The sequence below is a fragment of the Danio aesculapii genome, chromosome 13 (genome assembly GCF_903798145.1).
Source record: "Danio aesculapii chromosome 13, fDanAes4.1, whole genome shotgun sequence".
Classification (NCBI taxonomy): Eukaryota; Metazoa; Chordata; class Actinopteri; order Cypriniformes; family Danionidae; genus Danio; species Danio aesculapii.
The window spans coordinates 13,962,763-13,985,639 of NC_079447.1; the positions used below are offsets into that span (position 1 = coordinate 13,962,763).

Here is a 22,877-nt window from a genome sequence, read left to right on the forward strand (position 1 = left end):
GATCTAAATCTAGCCTAATATTAACGTCTTATGACGTTGTGTGCCTGCTGGTTGTATAGTGAAAAATGAAATGCATTACAATTAATTTTTAATAACACTATTATAAATGTTGCTATAATGTTGTTATAATACAGTATAGGTTTTATTGTGTTTTGATAGACACGTTTATAGAATTGTTATGCTTGATTACATGTAATTATAAACATTGATATATTTCATTATGACCATGGGCTTCATAGAAATTGTTACCTGTTTTTTTTTTTTTTCCGAGTCACATGTGAACCACTGTGAGGACACTTCAGGCAAAACCGAAAATGCCAGTCTTCAGTGAGTTGCATTACCATCAAGGATGCCGTGTTCATCCTGTGAATGTATGAGCTTTTCTGAAAAGTGCACACTCTACACCATGTGCTTTTGCAAAAGGTGGTGAGAGGAACTGATACGCCACCTTTACATACACAAAACACATACTGCACTTCATAAGACTCCTTCTTGAACACTGCATCGCAATTTAATTTGATTTTTTTAAACATAAATCTTACGGACTGTTCCATTGGGAGGGACTTAGTTCTACAGGAAAAAAACGCATGCAGAAAAAATGCCAATAAACACTAGATGACGGCTTCACTGCCTTTTCTTTGAGTTGCAATAGGATCTCATCAGCACTGTCTCCATTGTCATTGTTATGATGACAATAAATATAATATTGTATTCCTCTGGGATTATTGCTAGACATAATTGTAAACCTTTGTAAGGAATGATTTTTACACTGAAATGCATTATGGTCACATTTGAGGAAAATGGCGACAAAAAAATAAATGAAAACGTCCATTTAATAGATCTGCTTTGTCTGCTTTCACGTATTATTTACTGTAGACTGTGAAGAAATCAAACATTACGGATACATCCCCGGGTCTACATTTCTGGAGACAGCAAAATATGTAACTGGAGGTACGTCTGCTCGCAGTCTTTGTTTTTGCAAATCGACTAGAGGATGTAGCTTTTTGGTGATCTCAAATTTCTCTTGTGCATCCTCTTCCCGCATAAATCCACCAGAGGGCAGAATATACACTTCAGCGGACCAGGTTAGCTTGCTGTCAACTGACTGACTGACCGACCCACCAACCCCCTTCCCTAAACCCAAGCGATAGTGTTTTCGAAAGCAGTCTAGAAAAAGTGAAGCTGTGGTGACCGCATGATTTCACCACGTTTTCAGCCTGTTGTTTATTTATTCATTTTTTTGCTTTTGTTTTACCTGGTTTCTGGAACCGTTCTTCACTGGACTCAAACCCTTTCATCGCAGTCAACTTCATTCCGTGTCCCAAGTCCATCGGCACTTGCGACGAGCTACTGGGCAAACTGGTAACACCAGAAAAGCTGTCCACATAGAGGTAAGGGGTCAGCTGGTGGTGCTAAAAGGAACAGAAGCCATTGGCGGCGTCATACCACCTTGTAGCATTTATTTTAAAGATGAAATGCAGCCATAGGTACCCCTGGTTACATAATTCGCACTCCCCAGAAATGTAGACAGGGGTACGTATCCACAGTAAGCCTGTGTTGCAATTAATGGTTCAATTTGAAAGATTTCAATGTAGGAGTCACTGGTATAAATTACAGTAGGTTTGCCATTATGACATCCTGTAGCTGATTTTGTTTTTGTTTTTTACTTCACTTGCCTCTAGCTTTTGATTTATTTTTTATAATCATCAAGGACTATGATTTACCGAACAAAAAAAGTCACCTCCTGTACATCTTGGATCGCAGAATTTTTTTTAACCATTCCTTTAAAAATTAATTTAACAATCAGTTCCTGGCAATAGTCTGTATAAAAATTTTATCCAAAATTTACATTGAAATTTAAAAAGAAACAAAAAATAAACAAAAATAATGTCAGCAAAGCGAGACCTCAGGTTTATTCAAATATAAAGGAGCTCATCCTAAAAGACAAAAAAGATTTCAAGTTTAAAAGTTCAAGTAAAACTGAATAACTGATGTAAATGCTTTAACAAAAATATGACCTTTAAAGTTTTATTATGTACACTTCTGTTGATTAGATACCTGAAGACCCATTTCATCTATGAACCATACATTACCCATATAATACAATCGAATATGATTTGTTTTTATTAAGTCGTATGTTCAACAAGGCTGCATAAATGTAATTTTAGAAAAATACAGTAAAAACAGCAGTATTATTAAATATTATTGCAACTTAGTTATTTTAATACTTGTGACCCTGGTCTTACAGTTGAAATCAGAATTTCTAGCCCCCTTTGATTTTTTTTTTCTTTTTTTAATATTCCCCAAATTATGTTTAACAGAGCAAGGACATTTTCACAGTATGTCTGATAATATTTGTTCTTCTGGAGAAAGTCTTATTTGTTTTATTTCGGCTAGAATGAAAGCAGTTTTTTTTTTAAACTATTTTAAGGTCAAAATTATTAGCCTCTTTAAGCTATATATTTTTAGATAGTCTACAGAACAAACCATCGTTATACAGAAACTTGCCTAATTACCCTAACCTGCCTAGTTAACCTAATTAACCTAGTTAAGCCTTTAAATGTCACTTTAAGCTGTATAGAAGTGTGTTGAAAAATATCTAGTCAAATATTATTTACTGTCATCATGGCAAAGATAAAATAAATCAGTTTTTAGAAATGAGTTATTAAAGCTATTATGTTTAGAAATGTGTTGAATAAATCTTGTGAAAAAAATAAACAGGGTGGGGTATTGTATTGTATATTTTGCAATAGCCAAAAGTAAATTTAATGGGTCTATATATATATATATATATATATACATATATCATTTTTTTATGCCAAAAGTCTTAGAATATTGAAAATATGAAGATATTTTGTACATTTACTAGTGTAAATATACAAAAATATTTTTTGATTATATCAATACATTGCTAAGATTTTGATAAGAACGACTTTGAATGCAAATTTTCTTATTATTTAGATATATTTCTTATTATTATTATTATTTTTTTATCCTCAGATTCCAGATATTCAAATCAAATGGAAATATTATTTGTTCTAAGTTCAAAAATTGGACATTTTTGACTGGTTTTGTGATCCAGGGTCATTTTTTTGTCAAATGTATTTTACTCCTGTGATGGCAAAGCTGTTTTTATTTTTTTAAGAAATGTCATGTTCCACTCTTACAGTGATCTGTCCATAAAAGAAGGTAGCTTGTTTCTTCTTAGTAGCAGCAGAATAAGGGAGCCTGCTCCTCTCGCAATGTTTAGAAGGAACCTGCAGGTGGTCCATGCTCCTCAACCGCTCTCCACAACATTTATCACAAACAGGACGACAAGAATTATCAGACGGAAGAGAACTATTGAGCTGCTCCTTGAAACTATTGGGAAACTGTGAGCTGAGGGTGATAACAGAAGGATAGGACAAATCTGCTCCATTTCTAGAGGAGCTTTGGGTCGTGCCATTGGTTGGGTCACTCTCACCTCTGCATATAGACCTCTCTGTTTCTCCATGTCCCAAAATGCTCCTTAACCTTCCCTGGATTTTCAATCGCAAACTCTGCAAGGCCCCTTGGAATCGCTTGCTGAGGAGCGCATACAGCAGCGGGTTGATATCCGAATTGAACAGCACCAGCCAATAAGAGAAAGTGACTGCTGATGGAGGGACGAGGCTGTTGGGTTGGGACAGGGCGGTTTCAATGGCTTGCACCAGAGCTACACTAATATAGGGTGTCCAGCACAAAAAGAAAGCACCAATAACCAAAAACAACCTCAGGACTCCATGATGGTGAGGTTGATTGAGATGCTGAGGGTGGATTTGAGTCAGGAAGGACTGAAAACGCCCAATAGCTGGTGCATCTGGAGCAATCTCATCTAATCGATCCATCACAAACCTCCCGCTTACATGGTAGACTAGTCTGGATGGAGTGTTGGAGTCTATGAGTGAGAGATCCAGGTTGGATCTACTGCGCTGGAGATGTTCTTCTAGGCTGTGGATCCTTCTAGAGTGGTACCGTGCGACTCTGACAATCTTTGCGTAACAGAAGAGGATGATTACAGCTGGGAGAAGGAAGGAAAAGCAGGCTATTATGACCGTATAGCTTGGATTGTTGCCCCAGTTGACGGTGCAGCTGAAGACTGGAGCCACATAAGCAATGGTGCTCCAGCCCAGGAGAGGAGGACAGCAGCTCACCATAGCCTGCAGCCAGATCCATAGCACCGCTGAACCCGCTCTCCATACTGTGCAGCGGGAATCATAGCGCAGACAGTCCACAATGGAGAAGTAACGGTCGAGAGCGATAGCAGCGAGTGTTAGGACCGAAGCGGTGCAGCAGACTGAGGATGTGTAGCCGACAAACAGACAGAGATTCTGGAAAATCAAGAAAGCAGAACATCTGATGAAAGACCGTAATGTGGCGCTTGTCATATTTAAAGGTGCTTTATGTAAGATTGACACCCAGTGGCTGAACTAGGTATTGCACTCCTGGATCAAAATAAACCCAAGCGCAGGTTGCCAGACTGACATGAGTGTGCCTGATTATCGAGCCTGCTGATTTAAACCTGATTTGAAGCATTTTCTAACTAAAAGCAATGGCACACGATAGAAGAAATATTTTTTCATACTAAAAGGATTTTTTTGTCCTAATCACCACCTAAAATTTCTATTTTAGAATTGACTTCTAATGACTGATCACCTCAGGTACACATAATGTGCTTTATTCAGTGTTTAATGTTAACAATGTAAGTTTAAATGCCATACTACTGAAGACAGCAGCAGATAGTTCACCTCAGATCTTGAAAATAAAATAAACCGATTAAAATTAAACTTTAGAACTGTGAAATAATGCAAACCAACACATATCAGGGATTTGGCATCTACATTTAATAATGTTAAAGAGGTTTATTATGTATTAATGACATTATAAACCTTACCATTTCGTGCATATTCTATGTTTCTGAATGGCTGTATTTAAATTTCTATTGTGTTTCATCAAACAGCCAAATTGCTTATCACTGCGTATCTCATCACGAAGCATGTTGTTATGACACGGGGTTACAATGTAACCTGCTCACCAAATGTTTACGCTCGTAATATTTATCTTATTTTCTAATTAATAACCTCATGTGGATCTCTAAACTTGCGTCTCATTTCAGAGTCTGCTACTATCCACCGTCACATTTCGGTCACGGACACATGCTTTGAGAGCCTTCCTGACTGAATAAATCAAATAAGCTGTTTTCCAACAAGGCAATGGGCTGCTGAAATATAATTGGCTAAACTGGCATTGGGCAGGTTAAGAGAACCAAAACAAAGACAGTGTTCGAGCACGTAACTCACATTTTCAAAGCAGAATATCTGACTTCAGCATTGTTTTTCAGATAAACAAGAATATTCATTTATGCTGCGTTCACACCAGACGCGAATGAAGCATCAAGCGTGAGTGATTTACATGTTAAGTCAATGAAAATTCTGCGGCACGATACGTGCGAATGAGGCGACGCAAATGATGTGATTTGAGCAAATGAAACGGAGTTGAGCGTTTTGCGCGATTGACACAATATCTGAACTTCAGCAGACAATCGAGCCTCGCTAACCAATCATGAGCTTTGTCTTGAAGGGGCGTGATTACGTAGCACCTGTTGTTGGTGTCCTGGGGGAAAATCCTCCTGCTGACACCGGTCAACAGTTCATCAAAGTGGGGTTGGCTCAGTCTGGAGCACCGCTGAAAGCTTCCATGATCCAGGTTAAGTTTCTGGAGGAGTTTATGAACTCGCAGAGCAGGGTGTACCCAGTGGACCCAGACAAGGCTCCAAACGAATGGACACTGTTTTTCAGCCTTTATAAAGCACATAAATACAGCTATTCTATTAATAAAATCCATGTTAGCCATTTAGCATCGAAGCTAGAGTCACCGGGCAGACAGGAGCCCTGCCCTGCGAATCTGCATCTATTGTGAAGTGAATCTAATGCACAAATGAAGCGGATTTACACACGAATGAAGCAAGTAAACTCAAAATGTTCACGCGTCCATTTAATCGTGAATAGTGCGATTTATCCGCGCGTGCTGGGTCTGGTGTGAACACAGCATTAGCAGGTTTCTGAAATATCTGCAAATATATTATGGTATTTTTATGCTTTTGAGGAGTCAAAAATTTACTTACAGTATCTTTAAGGGCTATAAAACTGTGGCTTATATATAACTGTGGTTCTATACAAACCAGAATCAGACAAACATGACTCTGGCTGCGTCCGAAACCGCCTACTACTCAGTAGGTACTGCATTTGAATTTAAACGTACTACTGGGCTGTTAGAAAAGTACGTTCTATACAGTATGAATGTGAAAAGTATGATTAGAGTTCGGACGTACTACATTCACCATTTTGTCATTGTCACGTGACCTACCTGCATCAGTTGCGTCGCTTTACTCCCTTTCATGGATTCACTGGCGGGGCATCATGGGATAGCGCAGCATGCATGGGATGCGCACTTCAGAATCTCGCTAGAAGTAGTAAGTCATCCGGGTACTTCTCCCATACTGATTTTCGAATTCTATATAGTATTATAGTGTATTATAATAATTCTGTATAGTATGGAAGTATGCGGTTTCTGACGCAGACTCTGGGTTTTGTATTCCAGTATTTCTACTTCAAAATCACTTAAAGGTGGAGTATGTAAGATTGACACCCAGTGATTGAACTAGGCATTGCACTACAAAACCAAAACACTTTGCCAGTCAGTGACTTTAGCATTGTTTTTCAGATAAACGGATATGTTCACATAGCATGTTTCTCAAATATCTGCAAACATATTATGGTGTTTATATTATTTACAATATTTAGAAGAGTCAAAAACTCACATACAGCATCTTTAAAAATGTTTCTTCTTAAAGGGATAGTTCACCCCAAAAAATTAAATTCTGCAGTCATTTACTCATCCTCCACTTGTTCCAAACACAAAAGAAGATATCTTGAAGATTGTTGGAAACCACCAATTTTTTTTGTCTTTTTTGTTCCTACTGTAGACGTCAGTGGTTACCGGTTTCCACTCTGTTAAAATAGTTGGATTAAAAATACCCCAACATATAACCAAACTACAGGTTATTACAGCACCTTCCCAACTATGGGTTATTTTAACCCAATGCATTTGGTTATATAATTTAACCCAATGCATTGGGTTATTTTAATAATTTTTTTTTCCATTCTGCTATTACTATTGAAGTACTACTATTAATTTTTTAATTATGGCTGTGTAAATAAATAAATGTCTCAGCTGGGTCCTAAAGAAGAGAATGACAGCCGAATATCCCAAATATGTGTATCATTTCCTCCCCAAAAAACTGTAGAGATGAACATGGGAGGTAGAGAAAACGTTTTATTGGCTATGAAGCGTGGGTTTGTATCATTAATAATTAAGAGTGCTGGTGAGACGAATATAAAAAAACACAACACGGAGAGGTAATTTGATAAAAAAATATATATATTATTGCGTTATAGCTAAAATAAACTTTACAACACAAAAACAACATAACGTACGCATATTAATACAGCTGTTCTGTGTCAGTCAAATCAGTTGACTGTTGAAATCAGTCATATTGAAAATTTTAACTCAACTGCTTGAGTTATTAAATAAATAACCAAATAAAGGTTAAAAATAACCCAACAAAGCACCAAATATTTAACCCAACTGGTTGAGTTATTATTAAATGACCTAATAAAGTTTAAAAATAACCCAACAAAGCACTAAATATGTTTAACTCAGTGTTTTTTAGAGTGCTGCATTCTTCAGAAAATCCTGTACTGTGTTCCAAAGAAGAAAGAAATCGAGTGTAAAACCACGTGAGGGATGTAAGCATTATAAGGAAACTTTGATTTTAGGGTGAACTATCTCTTTAATCATTTGTTAAATTTACTTACAAGTCATTACCACAACTTTAAAAACCAAATATTACATTGGCCTGTAAATCATATATCATATAAACTCAACATAAGTACACAGCAACTTTAAATCAACCAATCCCCGAGTTTGGAAATTTGAGATTATTGCTATGTTTGACCAATGGCAAATGGAAGAAATCTTGTTCAGAAACATATTTGGCAATGTAGGCTAGTTTAGGGTTGTAGCGCTTTAAAAAAATCACCTTTTAAAGTATAAATGTTGAGTGTAAATCATCTCATACTAACTTTGCAGTTGACCCATCCGTTGTTCATAATGGAAACTGCCACAAAAGGCATGACTCCGATTCCCACAAAGAAATCACTAATGGCCAGATTAATGATGAGGATGGAGGTGACAGTGTGGAAGGTTTTAGTAGCTGCCACGATCACAATGACCAGAACATTTCCTGATGAGAGAGAACAGCACAATAACAGAATGAATACATTTAAATGAAACTTTATTTTAAAATGTGTGTTATTAGTAGTAGTATTCTCAAGTAAAAAAAAAAAAAAAAGAATAATAAATGTATAGATAAAAAATAAAAATTGTAAAAATAATTTTATCAAACAGAATGGAAAGTTTTAGAAAATGCAGTCATTCTGTAAAACCAGTTTTGCTGACTAGAACAACCTTATTCTTCAATCCGGAAGTGCGCTCATTTTATGCGATTGTTTTAGAACTTCCGATTCAGGCGTCTATGGGAGAAATAACTAGGAATAATAAACGGCAGAAAACGGTCACACTACTTACTCTACAAACAAGTGTTTGCATTACAATACAGACAAATTAGAATAATGTAATAAGAAAATATCAGTTTGCAACATCGAGCAGCAAAACGATCTGTTTTTAACGTCAAAAAATGAATGGAAGTGAATGAGACTGGAAGTCTCGAGCCAAAATGATTCAAATGGCTGCGCCCACTTGTACGCGGAGAATAAGGTGAAAAACATATGGGGAAAAATCATCATTTCATGCTGTAGTTTACTTCCGAGTACTACGGAGAAGTGTGTTGCACCAGTTAAAAACTAAATGTTTACTACTAACCATTTATAGTAAATACAATAATAATAAATAAAGACAATACTCTTTCAAGACAACCAAATATTATAATGCGGATACATAAATCAGATCCAAAATAAGTTTCATTCAGTCTGTGCTCCCCCGTGACGTTGTTTGAGTTGGTTTCGACCGGCTGAATAAATTCGCACCGCGCAGCAAATTTTGCCGTTTGACAGTTGAGATCGGAACGAGATAAGCGGATGTGTGTCGTCCGGTCAAACTCACGGCAACTTAAATGCTACAATGGTGCTTGTAAGTGTGCGATTAATATTGAGGTAAAGTTGGCTTTGTAATTGCACATTTGGGCTTTCGCCTTTTTAATATAATTTCAGAAACGTATTCATTGCCAGTTTTGAATGGGTAAGTCGCATGAACAATGACTATTAACGTACAACATTGTTCAAAGTTAAAGAGAGCTAACGCTAATGTTGTATTGAAGTTATGCTTACATATGGTTTAACTTGGACCGAATATTCGAAGTGTGGTAAACGTTATATTGGGAAAAGTACCACGGTAAAGCGTGGTATTGGGACCTTTCATTGAGATAAGCGTGTTATCAGCTTATTTTTTTTCTTCAAAACGTAGAGTACCGTTACATTATATGCTGTTCACAACAGTACATCGTGATAATTAATCTGTATTAGCCATTTTAATGTTTGCTTTACTATTTTATTGAATGGGAAAGTCCAAATGTGCAAATCTAAAACCAACTTAACCTCAATCGAATTAATAAAGAATTATTGGTAACAAGCAAAACGTGTGGCGTTTTATTACCTTCGTATGAATATAAGAAACCAAAATGAATCTTGAATGAAGATAATTAACTGTACTTTTAGCACAGTAAACCTTGTTAGTCACCATATGAATGAATGTCAAGGGAGTGTACAAATAAATTAAAGTGCATGTTGTTTTAAAATCCAAGGTTATTTAAACTAAACTTGAGGGAAAAATTATGTTTAATTACAAATTGTGCATTTAAAATCTTTAATTTGGGACATTTAACATCTTATTTTTAAGGTGAAAACATGATTAATAAAACGGGTTTCCCCCTGCATAAGTAGTTTAAAAAATTATATTTTTTATTCTTATTGATCAAACATTTCGTATATTAAATTTAAATTAATCTCTGAGCAATCACCAAAGCAATATATGTGAAAAAAATATTTATTTGAACAATAATAGAGATAGAGAACCTTAATCAGTGATCAAAACATATTTTGTTATTAAGTGTTGATATCACCAATCTCTTGATGTGAAAAGCTATTGTGCTCCAATACTTAAATAAAAAAATCACATTTAGAAGATAAAACCCTTCAAATAAAAATGCCTGTCTAGATTTCAAATTAAGAGTCCCACATAGTATGTAAATTATAAACGGAGATAAACTTAAATATAAAGGGACAATTATTGTTGTAGTCTCACAAGGAAACGTTGTGGCCAATCAACCCCTGCCTGAGGCATGCATATTAATAATTTTTAGAATCAGTGTTTTGTTCAAATTGGCCTGTTTTTCACTTGGGTTTTACACGTATTGGATTACATAAAAAAATTACAGAAAAATGAATTCACAGGTTAACTTTTCTGCTTTAAATATTTATGATGTAATGGATAATTAAAAAAAGGTGTATGTATGTATGTATATATATGAATATATATATATATATATATATATATATATATATATATATATATATATATATATATATATATATATATATATATATATACATATATATATATATATATATATATATATATATATATATATATATATATATATACATATATAAAAATAAATAAATAATGATAAAAGCTTTACATTAATACAACAGTAGACTAAAAATACAGGTATGTGCCAAAAATTTGATTATCAAGGGAAAGTCCATTTACTTCAAGAATTTGTTTCAAAAAGTGAAACGTGTTATTAGTTCACTACACACAAAGTGAAATATTTCAAGCCTTCATTTCTTTCAATTTTAATGATTTTCAGTGGTGGAAAGAGTCCTGAAAAATCATACTCAAGTACCATTACATGGCTAAAAATGTAGTGCAAGTAGAGTAAAAAGTATCTGTTGTAAATATTAATCACGAGTAAAAAGTAGCTCTTTCAAAAGTACTCATGAGTAGTGAGTATTACGCTGTGAAAAGCTGATGCATTTAGATGTAATTTGTGGATGTGTGTAAACGTAACATTCTGTAGTGCATTTAGTTACTGCCCAGCAGGCACACAACATCATCAGACATTATTATTAGGTTAGATTTAGGTTGTGACGTCAGTTGACCAAAATTCAACGTCTAGCCAGCGTCTAAGGTCAATGTTATTTTGATGTCCAATAATGACGTCAAATGACATTGATATTTGGTTGATTTTAGGTTGTTAGAAAGTAACCAAAATCCAACGTCGACCCAACATCTAAAATCAACATCATATTGACGTCAAATACTGACATTTATACGTCAGGTATGGCAACCAAAATCCAACGTCTGATAAATGTCAATAGTTGTAACGTCCACACAACATCAATCATTAGACGTTGATATTTGGTTGGTCTTAGGTTGGACATTGATGTTGGCCTGACGTCAACCTGGGGTCTGTTCTTCGTTCGTGGATTACTCGGTTAGTAGGATTTGGTTGATGATGATTTGACATGATCCAGGATCGTTTCCTCCTTCAAAAATCATCCGACAGTTGTTGTCATAGCAACTGTTCTGGCAGCTCAAACCTGCTCGGAAGCAGGCTCATTTCATATAAACAGGATTAGAACGGGTCAGTTCAAGCAAAGATAATATTGAAAGTATCTACCGAATTCTGATAGTTTCTTACAGTAGTAGTTATAAACACTTGTGAAAATAGTAAATACATTTTTTTAAACTACATATGAAGTTAAAATATATATGTCAATAACATTTTTGCAATCTGCCCTCTGAAATAAAAGTACAAATAATGTCACCTGGTGGTTCAAAGAGAAAATTTATTGTTATGGACTTTTTAGATACAAACGCGTGCTATCGTTTTAGTACAATTTGTGTATGATATTTTCCACAATAATAATCAACTTTTTTTAAAGGAATAATACATTTATGTAGTCATGGACATGTTTTGACAGTTAATATGACGGTGATTTGATGTTTCACAAAAGTTGCAGACATTTTTTACCAACAAAAAAAATTATTTTGTGATACTAAATTTATTTAAGCATCCACTTATTTACACTGATTAAGAAACCGGCTACTATACTACTATGGCTACTATAATAAAGAATATCCGCTCTAAATGTAAAACTAAATAAATTGCTAAATACTCTTGACACACAAAAGTGTAAAGCCTGCAGCCCACAACAAATGTGGAAAGTTATTGCGTATCATATTTAACAAACCGTTTCCTGTAAATTTTATGTAATTCTGCTCACATGGATAATTAAATATTAATCAGATGACGTCATTACGCCGCTGCTCGTCAGCCAATCATTGCATTGCTGATCATGATTTTGAGGATCAATAGATTTGCCCTTCACAACACGCGCAGCGATCTCAGATTAGTTCATCCAGATATTTTAATCTGATTCGCGAACTTGTTTGAAGAACCAAATTAGCCAGAGCTCAGTTATCAAGATTAACAGATCCAGGATCTGCCAAATCGTCTTAGATCATTCAAGCGAGTTACGAAGAACAGACCCCAGAATTTCATTTCCAACAAAATACAACATCCCCATGACGTTGGGGTACGTCAATCTGACGTCATGTTGACGTCTTGCCTGCTGAGTGTTTAAGGCCATTTCGGTCATCATATAATAAACATCCGTCATCTTGTCATCAGTGACATGCATCTAAACAGTCTCTTGGTCAATGCGTGTAAAGATTTTGGACATCTTCTTGGACACTTTGAATACTTCCAAACAGTTTGCTGCAATTATAAATCGCCTGTGTCTTGAGGTAGTTCATTATGCTGCGATTTACCTTCTATGTGTGATTTGATTGGACTCGCAGGACTTATTTTTTTAATCCCCATAGACAAAAAAAAAAGTAGTGGAGTAAAAGTACAGATACTGCACTAAAAATGTACTCAAGGGTAAGTAAAAATACATTTTTAAAACAACTCAGTAAATTACAATTCCTAAGAAAAACTATTCAATTACAGTAATGTACAGTAAGTATTTGTAATTAGTTACTTTACACCACTGATTATGGATTAAAGATGAAAAAAAAATCCAGTATTTCACAAAATAAGAATATCATGGCAAAGTTCAACATTGTAGGCTCCTTGTGTCTCAATCTAGTCTGCTAATTAATGCAAAGCCTTGAAATTGTCTGTCTGGCTCAGTAGGCTTCAGAATCATGGGGAAGACTTCTGACTTGACGGTTGTGCAAAAAAACTATCATTAAAACCCTCCAAAAGGAGGAAAAGTCTCAAAAAGCAATTGCAAAAAAAGCTGCATGCTCACAGAGTGCAGTATCTAACTATATTAGTAGTGTTAAGAGGAAAGGAAAATGTGGCTGGAAAGGGTGCGCAAATATGACCACAGCCTTGAGAGGATTGTCAAGCAGGGTGACTGAGGCTGATGTCGGAGCATCAAGAACCGTCACATACAGACATCGGCATGACGGGCTACAGCTGTAGAATTCTGTGTGTCAAGTCAAGCCACTCCTGAACCAATAACAAGGTTAGAAGCGTCCATGTTGGGCTGAAAAGAAAAGTGCTGGTCTGTTCCTCTTTTCAGATGAATTTAGTATTTAATTTGGAAACCAAGATCACAGAGTCTGGAGGAAGAGCGGTGAGACACAGAAGTCAAGCTGCTTAAAGTCCAGTGTGAAGTTTCCACAGTCAGTGATGGTTTGGAGGGCCATGTCATATGCTGGTGTGGGTCCATTGTCTTTTATCAAGTCCACAAACAACGCAGCTCTATACCAGGACGTGTTAGAGCACTTCCTGCTGCCGACAAGCGTTTTGAAGATGATGATTTGACTTTACAGCAAGACTTGTGACGTGCAAAGTGCCAAAGTACCAGTACATGGTTTAAGGACCATGGTATCCCTGTTCTTAATTGACCAGGAAACTGACTGAAAACACCTGACTTATACCCCCTTGAAAACCTATTGTCAAGAGAATGATGAGGGAACAGAGACCATGAAATGCAGGTGAGCTAAAGGCCGATATCAAAGCATATCATAACAACTCAAGTGTGTCAAAGGCTGATCGCCTCCATATACGCCACCTTAATGCTGTAATTTGTGCAAAAGGAGGCACAACCAAGTACTGAAGACATAATACAGTACATTAACACACTTTCCAGTAGGCCAACATGTGTTTAACATCCTTTATTTATTGAAATATTATTATTTTATGAAATACTGGATTTGTTTGTTTTTCATCTTTAATCCATAATCATTCAAATTGAAAGAAATGAAGGCTTGAAATATTTTACTTTGTGTGTAGTGAACTAATAAAACACATTTCCCTTGAAACAAATTATTGAAATAAATGGATTTACCTCGATATTCTTATTTTTTTTGTCACATACCTGTAATATAAAACAACAATAAATTAGAAGGACCTGTCAGAAACTAACAGGAGCGTAGTGAATTGGTAGTGTAGTGTTGTACTTGTGATGGGTCTCTGTCTGGATGGTGATGTTGATCACCATTGGTGGGTGACGGTGAGTCTGAATTACAGTGTTTTAGTAGGCTATCAATATGCTCCTCTAGATGTTAATAGTTAGTGTGCTATTAAACTACCAAATTCACATTTAGATTAGATGTAAGCATTTATATCCGCGAGACGGGTCGCGATGTGGCCATCATTGGCGACTCAATCGTGCGCCACGTCCGCTCCGCTTCCTCCAAAGGTAACAAAGTACGCACTTTCTGCTTCCCTGGTGCCCGAGTTAAGAATATTTCTGCACAGATACCTACTATCCTGAGCGCTGCCTAGAGCCTCGGTGCCGTCGTACTCCACGTGGGGACGAACGACACCGGGCTCCGGCAGACGGAAATCCTGAAGAAGGATTTCAGGAGCCTGATCGAGATGGTTCGACGCACCTCGCCCGCCTCGCAGATCATCGTTTCTGGACCGCTTCCTACCTACCATCGAGGAAATGAAAGGTTCAGTAGACTTTTTGCTCTGAATGAATGGCTATTAACATGGTATGAAGAACAGAAATTGCTCTTTGCCAATAACTGGAATCTTTTCTGGGAGCGTCCTAGGCTTTTCCGCGGTGACGGGCTGCACCCCAGTCGAGCTGGAGCTGAACTCCTTTCAGACAACATCTCCAGAATACTTCACTCTATCTGACTAGTAAGTAAAAACTCACAAAATTCACAATTTAGCCATACAGAGTCCTATTCGTCCCACATAAATAACAGTAATGCATACCTAGCTAACCCCATAGAGACTGTGTCTGTTCCTCGTATTATTAGATCAAGAAACAAAGGTACTGTGTGCTCCAGAAATAATCTATTAAGAATTAAACCAGAAAAACCACTAAAAAGTGCAAATACAAATTTCATGAAGCTTGGTCTCCTAAACATCAGGTCACTAGCACCTAAAGCACTTATCATAAATGAAATAATAACAGATAACAATCTTAATGCACTCTGTCTCACTGAAACCTGGCTGAAACAAAATGACTATATTAGTTTAAATGAGGCAACTCCTCCAGGATTCTTATATAAGCACGAGGCTCGTCAAACTGGTCGTGGTGGTGGAGTCGCGTCAATCTTTAGTGATATTCTTAATGTTAATCAGAGAAACGGACTTATGTTTAGCTCCTTTTAAGTATTAGCGCTTAATGTTGTCCTTCCAAACACTATGCAAAAACCTATGTTATCTCTCGCTCTAATCACCATATATAGACCCCCAGGACCCTATGTCAATTTTCTAAAAGAGTTTTCTGATTTTATCTCTGACTTACTAGTTAAAACTGATAAAATACTAATTGTAGGAGACTTTAACATCCACATAGATGATGCTAACGACACATTAGGGCTCGCGTTTATGGACTTACTGCTCTCACTAGGAATAAAGCAAAATGTTATTGGTCCAACCCATCGCCTAAAGCATACACTAGATCTAATTCTGTCTTATGGAATTGAGGTCATTGATGTAGACATTATACCACAAAGTGATGATATTACAGACCACTACCTCTTACTATATAAGCTGTGTTTACCTGAAATTAGCAGATCCGCTCCAATATATTGCCCTAGTAGAACTATTGTTCCATCCACCAAAGATGAATTTATAAATAACTTACCTGATCTTTCTCTACTTCGAAATGCACCCGCAAACGCAAATGACCTTGATGTAGTAACCAGCAGTATGGATGCCATCTTTACTAGCACTCTAAATACTGTGGCACCCATCAAACTAAAAAAGGCTAGAGAGAATAAAACTACACCATGGTATAATAGTCATACCCGCGCTCTCAAAACAGCAACCCGTGCCCTGGAACGTAAATGGAAAAAAACTAATTTAGAAGTCTTTAGAATTGCATACAAAGACAGTATGTCCAGCTATAGGAGGGCTTTAAAATCTGCCAGGGCTGAGCACCTCCGCAAACTAATAGAAAATAATCATAACAATCCTAGATTCTTATTTAACACCATTGCTAAATTAACAAATAATCGGTCATCTTTGGAACAAAACATTCCACCGCAAATTAGTAGTGATGACTTCATGAATTTTTTCAGTGATAAAATAGAAGGCTTTAGACAGAAAATAGGAGATATTAAACTTTCTGCACCGCCTTATACTTCAGATCCAGTAAACACGCCACTGAATCTAAATAACCTACAGTGCTTTAAAATCATAGAACAGGAAGAGCTAGACAAAATTATAAATAGCTCTAAATCAGCTACGTGTATATTGGACCCAATTCCGACAAAGTTACTGAAAGAATTGCTACCTGTTATAGGAGAACCTCTTCTTAACATTATCAACTCTTCTTTATCTTTAGGCCATGTTCCAAATCCGTACAAGTTAGCTGTTATTAAACCTATTATTAAGAAACCACAACTGGAACCCAGCAACTTAGCTAATTATAGGCCTATTTCAAATCTTCCATTTATATCTAAAATACTAGAAAAAGTTGTTTCTGCTCAATTAGGCTCCTTTCTGCAGACCAACAATATTTTTGAAGTGTTTCAGTCAGGTTTCAGAGCTCATCACAGTACAGAAATTGCATTAGTGAAAATAACCAACGATTTACTCTTAGCTGCTGACCAAGGGTGCATCTCGCTATTAGTTCTGCTTGATCTTAGTGCGGCATTTGACACCATTGACCATGGTATCCTTATTAATCGCTTAAAGTCTACAGGTGTCCAGGGACAGGCCCTACAATGGTTTAAGTCATACTTATCTGACCGTTACCAGTTTGTGAATATTAATGGACAGCCTTCACAAATCAGCCCAGTAAAATACGGGGTGCCTCAAGGATCAGTTTTAGGCCCTTTGCTGTTTACAATATACATGCTACCCCTGGGAGACATTATTAGAAGACATGGGATCAGCTTTCACTGCTATGCAGATGATACTCAATTATATATTTCAACTAAACCTGACGAGACGTCTAATCTGTCCAAGCTAACTGAGTGTATTAAAGATGTTAAAGACTGGATGACCAACAATTATCTTCTCTTAAACTCAGACAAAACAGAATTATTACTTACTGTGCCTAAATCTTGTACACAGCAGATATCACAACTCGACCTACAATTAGAGGGATACAAAGTTAGCGTTAGCTCTACTATAAAAGATCTGGGTGTCATATTAGACAGCAATTTAACTTTTAAAAATCATATATCCCATGTCACAAAAACTGCTTTCTTTCATCTGAGAAATATAGCTAAGTTACGAAGTATGCTATCCATCTCAGATGCAGAAAAGCTAGTCCATGCTTTTATGACTTCTAGGCTGGACTACTGTAATGCACTGTTTGCTGTCTGCCCAGCATGCTCTATTAACAAACTTCAATTAGTACAAAATGCAGCTGCCAGAGTTCTTACCAGGTCTAGAAAATTTGATCACATCACACCAATTTTATCCTCCTTACACTGGCTGCCTGTTAAGTTTCATATTGAATTTAAAATATTGCTTCTTACATATAAAGCTTTAAATAATCTAGCTCCTGTTTATCTAACCAATCTTCTGTCTCGCTACAATCCAACTCGCTCTTTAAGGTCTCAACTTAGGGCTTCTGGTAGTACCTAGAATAGCAAAGTCGAGTAAAGGAGGTCGAGCCTTCTTATTTATAGCTCCTAAACTCTGGAATAGCCTTCCTGATAACGTCCGAGGCTCAGACAAACTCTCCCAATTCAGATTCTCCCAAAACTAGATTAAAGACCTATCTGTTCAGTAAAGCATACACTTAGTGCACCACTTAGGGGGCTTCCACACAGGTTATGCATCTTGTTGATATACACTGTGAACATCAGCTACGCTAATTATTTTCTTTATTCTCCATTTCCACATGGGGATACTCTTCCCGAGGTCCTCAGACTATGCAGAGTCACTGATTCGATCCAAGACCAACGACGAGATGATCCCAAGGTTTCCATATCCTGGACCAGGCCGAATCCTGAGCAGCTACTGTGATGGTCATGGAAGAGTGAAGAACATGAGACTGATTCCTGTGACGCTCCAGAGACAGACGAGTCTTTGCTGAGGCCAGCTTCCAGCCTCCGCCACTGAGACTGCAGCTCTGCACAAGACGTTTGGCCAGCGGAGAAATTAAAATGGTCGTGGCCAACTGAGCCTGGTTTCTCGCAAGGTTTTTTTTCTTCACTTCCGCCATTAGTGAAGTTTTTTTCCCTCTCCGCTGTCGCCACTGGCTTGCATGGTTCGGGATCTGTAGAGCTGCGCATCGTTGCATTTGCCCTTCAATATTTGGACTCTCAGTATTGATTGTTAAACCACACTGAACTGAGCTCAACTGAACTGAACTTAAACACTACAAACTGAATTACACTGTTCCTATTTACTGTGACCTTTTATGTGAAGCTGCTTTGACACAATCTACATTGTATAAGCGCTATACAAATAAAGGTGAATTGAATTGAATTTCAGCTTCTCATCAATTCTAAAAGGACTTGAATTCACAACTTATTTTCCTTTCTGCTTTGACTGAATAATTATAACATTAAAATCAACATTTGCAAAGAAAATAAAAACTTTACATAAATACAAAAAATAGACTAACAACATAATATAATGATATAAAATAACAGTAATAAATTATAAGGACCTATCAGAAACTAGCAGCAGCTCAGTGAATTGGTAGTGTAGTGTTGTACTTGTGTTGGATCTCTGTCTGGATGGTGATGTTGAGTGCTGTTTCCCCACACCATATCTATGGGAATGACCCGTGGCGTCAGGTGGGGTGGCACTCTCACTCGCCCTTGCTCAGCTCAGTCACTCTTACCATGGCGAATCCCTGCCCAATGATCTCTCACTCTTCAGTGGAGTGAAGTGGTGATGCTTCAATTGGTGGGTGACAGTGAGCTGGGGTCCAGTTTAGCTTCCCACCAGACAAACAGCAACCAAAAATTATGTCTGAGTCTGAATTAAAGTGTTTTAGTAGGCTATCAATATGCTCCTCTAGATATTAAAAGTTAGTGTGCTCCTAAACTACCAAATTCACATTTAGATAAGAAGATATGAGCATTTACTTCAGCTTCTCATCAATTCTAAAAGGACTTGAATTTACAACTTCTTCTGCTTTCTGCTTTGACTAAATAATTATAACGTTGAAATAAACTATTCCAAAGAAATAAATAATAAAAGCTTTAAATTAAATATTAAAAAATAGACTAACAACATAATATAATGATATAAAACAACAATGTTAAATTATAAGGACCAAGCAGAAACTAGCAGCAGCTCAGTGAATTGGTAGTGGTGTTGGATCTCTGTCTGGATGGTGATGTTGAGTGCTGTTTCCCCACACCATATCTATGGGAATGACCCGTGGCGTCAGGTGGGATGGCGCTCTCACTCGCCCTTGCTCAGCTCAGTCACTCTTACCATGGCGAATCCCTGCCCAATGATCTCTCACTCTTCAGTGGAGTGAAGTGGTGATGCTTCAATTGGTGGGTGACAGTGAGCTGGGGTCCAGTTTAGCTTCCCACCAGACAAACAGCAACCAAAAATTATGTCTGAGTCTGAACTAAAGTGTTTTAGTAGGCTATCAATATGCTCCTCTAGATATTAAAAGCTAGTGTGCTCCTAAACTACCAAATTCACATATAGATTAGAAGATATGAGCATTTACTTCAGCTTCTCATCAATTCTAAAAGGATTTGAATTTACAACTTTTTTTCCTTTCTGCTTTGAATAATTATAACATTGAAATGAACTATTGCAAAGAAATAAATAATAAAAGCTTAAAATTAATACAAAAATAGACTAACAACATAATATAAAATAACAGTAATAAATTATAAGGACCTATCAGAAACTAGCTGCAGCTCAGTGAATTGGTAGTGTAGTGTTGGACTTGTGTTGGGTCTCTGTCTGGATGGTGATGTTGAGTGCTGTTTCCCCACACCATATCTATGGGAATGACCCGTGGCGTCAGGTGGGATGGCGCTCTCACTCGCCCTTGCTCAGCTCAGTCACTCTTACCATGGCGAATCCCTGCCCAATGATCTCTCACTCTTCAGTGGAGTGAAGTGGTGATGCTTCAATTGGTGGGTGACGGTGAGCTGGGGTCCAGTTCGGTGCCTTGCCAGACTAACAGCAACCAAAACTTATTCATTTGCATAAACTGTAACAGAGTCTGAATTCAAGTTGAAAAGATCGCTGCAAATTTGAGCTATAATAGAGTGAAAGTTTATCATGTGATTTAAGGCCTGTGATGTGTAAGCGCTCAGAAATTATAACATTTGTAGCTTAAGCAAAGACTGTTTGTATTTAACTATACGATGAAGACAATATAGTGTTCTTTTACAATTGATTAATCCATTTCTGTAGCTGAATACTGTTATACTCCCCAGAAAACCATCAAGCACTTGATTTAATTTCTGTTTTTTCTCTGTTGTATAATGCTTGTGAGGTTTTATTATAAAATTGTATGCATATATGCTCCTCTACAGATACAAAATCATCCTAATCAATCTTAATTAATTAATTCTTTTCAAATAGCTATTCAAGTCATCTGGTCAATATATTTGAGAAAAACAACATAATGCAAAATTTTCCAATATTGTGCAGGCCTAATTTATATATATATATACACACATAATTATAAATGCTACCAAAAGCATGTAAAATGTTTATATTTAACTATCCAATATCTACCAATGGGTTTTCAATTATCTAAAAACCTGAAATGTATAGATTGTTCTGAAGTTTAGGGCCAACAATTGAACAACATTACAATTTCAGAAGTACAAACACATTCATTTTATCCATTGGAAATTTGATCTCTAATAACTGATAAAACAGCTTTAAAGACAGACTTGTTAAGAGCTCTTAAAAACCCTTCCCTTGTTTCAAACATTCTTTTTTTTAAATGAACACAAAAAGAATATAATTTAATAACTCCCATAGTATTAAAACAGGTGAAGTGTGAGGAAATAGTGAGTACCTTTTAATCTTTGAGTAAATTGTCCCTTTAAGGCCTGTGACTGTGTGAACATTTCAATATTTCAGAGTTCAAAACATCCGGCCACAAGAAAATTTTTGTAACTTTATTAAAGATTAAATAATATACAATGAAGACTATGCACTGTTGATTATTCAATATCTGTACCATAGTGAATACCTGAAAACCATCATTTACTTTTATCTTTACTATATTTTATTTATCTTGCAATTTATCTGTTATATATTATTCAAGATTCATTCCTCTACAAAATCCCCCCAATCAATCCAAATAAACCTGTTAAAATTGTATTCACATCGCAATATACATCACAGAAATACAAAATATCGTAGTCAGATTTTTTTTTTTTTTTTTTCAATATCGTACAACCCTAATTCAAGTATACAGATATTTGTTAAACTAATTTCCATGAATTTTCCAAAACTGTGTGGGTTTTTCTGTTTTTCCAAAACTTTTCCAGGCCTGGAAAATGCCTTGTCGTAATTCCATGACTTTTCCAGGTTTTCTATGACCGTATGAACCCTGAACTATTGTCCTATCCTAATCAAATAAACATAAATGGAATAATTTATTCAGCTTTCAGTTGATGTATAATATATTATTATTATTATTATTATTATTATTATTATTATTATTTTAAATGACTGAGTGGTTATATTACGACTGAAAAAAGTTTGGCGTGAAATGTATTATTTTTTTTACATTTATTTATTGGGGATAATAAATATTTTATATAATTTATATAATATTTCTAATTAAATAAATAATTGTAAAAAAAAAAAAAACTTAAGAACCTTCCTAGCTGTCATTTAAATATCAAGTTTTACAACATTTATTTACAATTGCATACGAGACTTTTATAATAATAATAATGTTATTATTTTTATTGTTAGTATTATTATGAAAACAAACCTTTTTAAATTACAGTGAAATGAAACTCACAATGGCCTAAAGGACGTTTTAAATTAATTATTTCACAAAATGGTACTGTTTATGTCCAAAGACATTCAGAGGTTTATTCATGGTTTTATCAGTTCACATGTATTACACTATAGTACGTTATTTTGCCATCATTCGTCTTTTCGGCTGGGTCGCGTAATTTACCCGAAAACAGCAACGTTAAATTCTAACATCAGATAGGTTTGTCTATTAATTATATATAGTCTACCGGCTCTAAAAGTTATTTACATTTCATCCCAGAAATACAAGATGTGGCGTATGAACGGATTGAAACGCGTGTCTCACAGTGAATGCTTTTAAACTTGTAATAATTTTTCACACACACAATTACAATATTGTTAT

The 22,877-nt window shown here is 36.0% G+C and overlaps 1 protein-coding gene across 1 annotated transcript in view; it reads right to left on the reverse strand.

Annotated features, from left to right (window-relative positions):
* Positions 1 to 3,140: 3,140 nt before the first annotated feature.
* LOC130240027 (5-hydroxytryptamine receptor 1D) overlaps positions 3,141 to 22,877 on the reverse strand; it is a 19,980-nt gene continuing 243 nt past the window's right edge. Inside the window, exons 2-3 of the mRNA XM_056471442.1 lie at positions 8,163 to 8,323; positions 3,141 to 4,349 (exon numbers count right to left, since the gene is read on the reverse strand). Coding sequence (XP_056327417.1) covers positions 3,141 to 4,349; positions 8,163 to 8,323 — 1,370 coding nt within the window. The remainder of the gene's footprint in view (positions 4,350 to 8,162; positions 8,324 to 22,877) is intronic.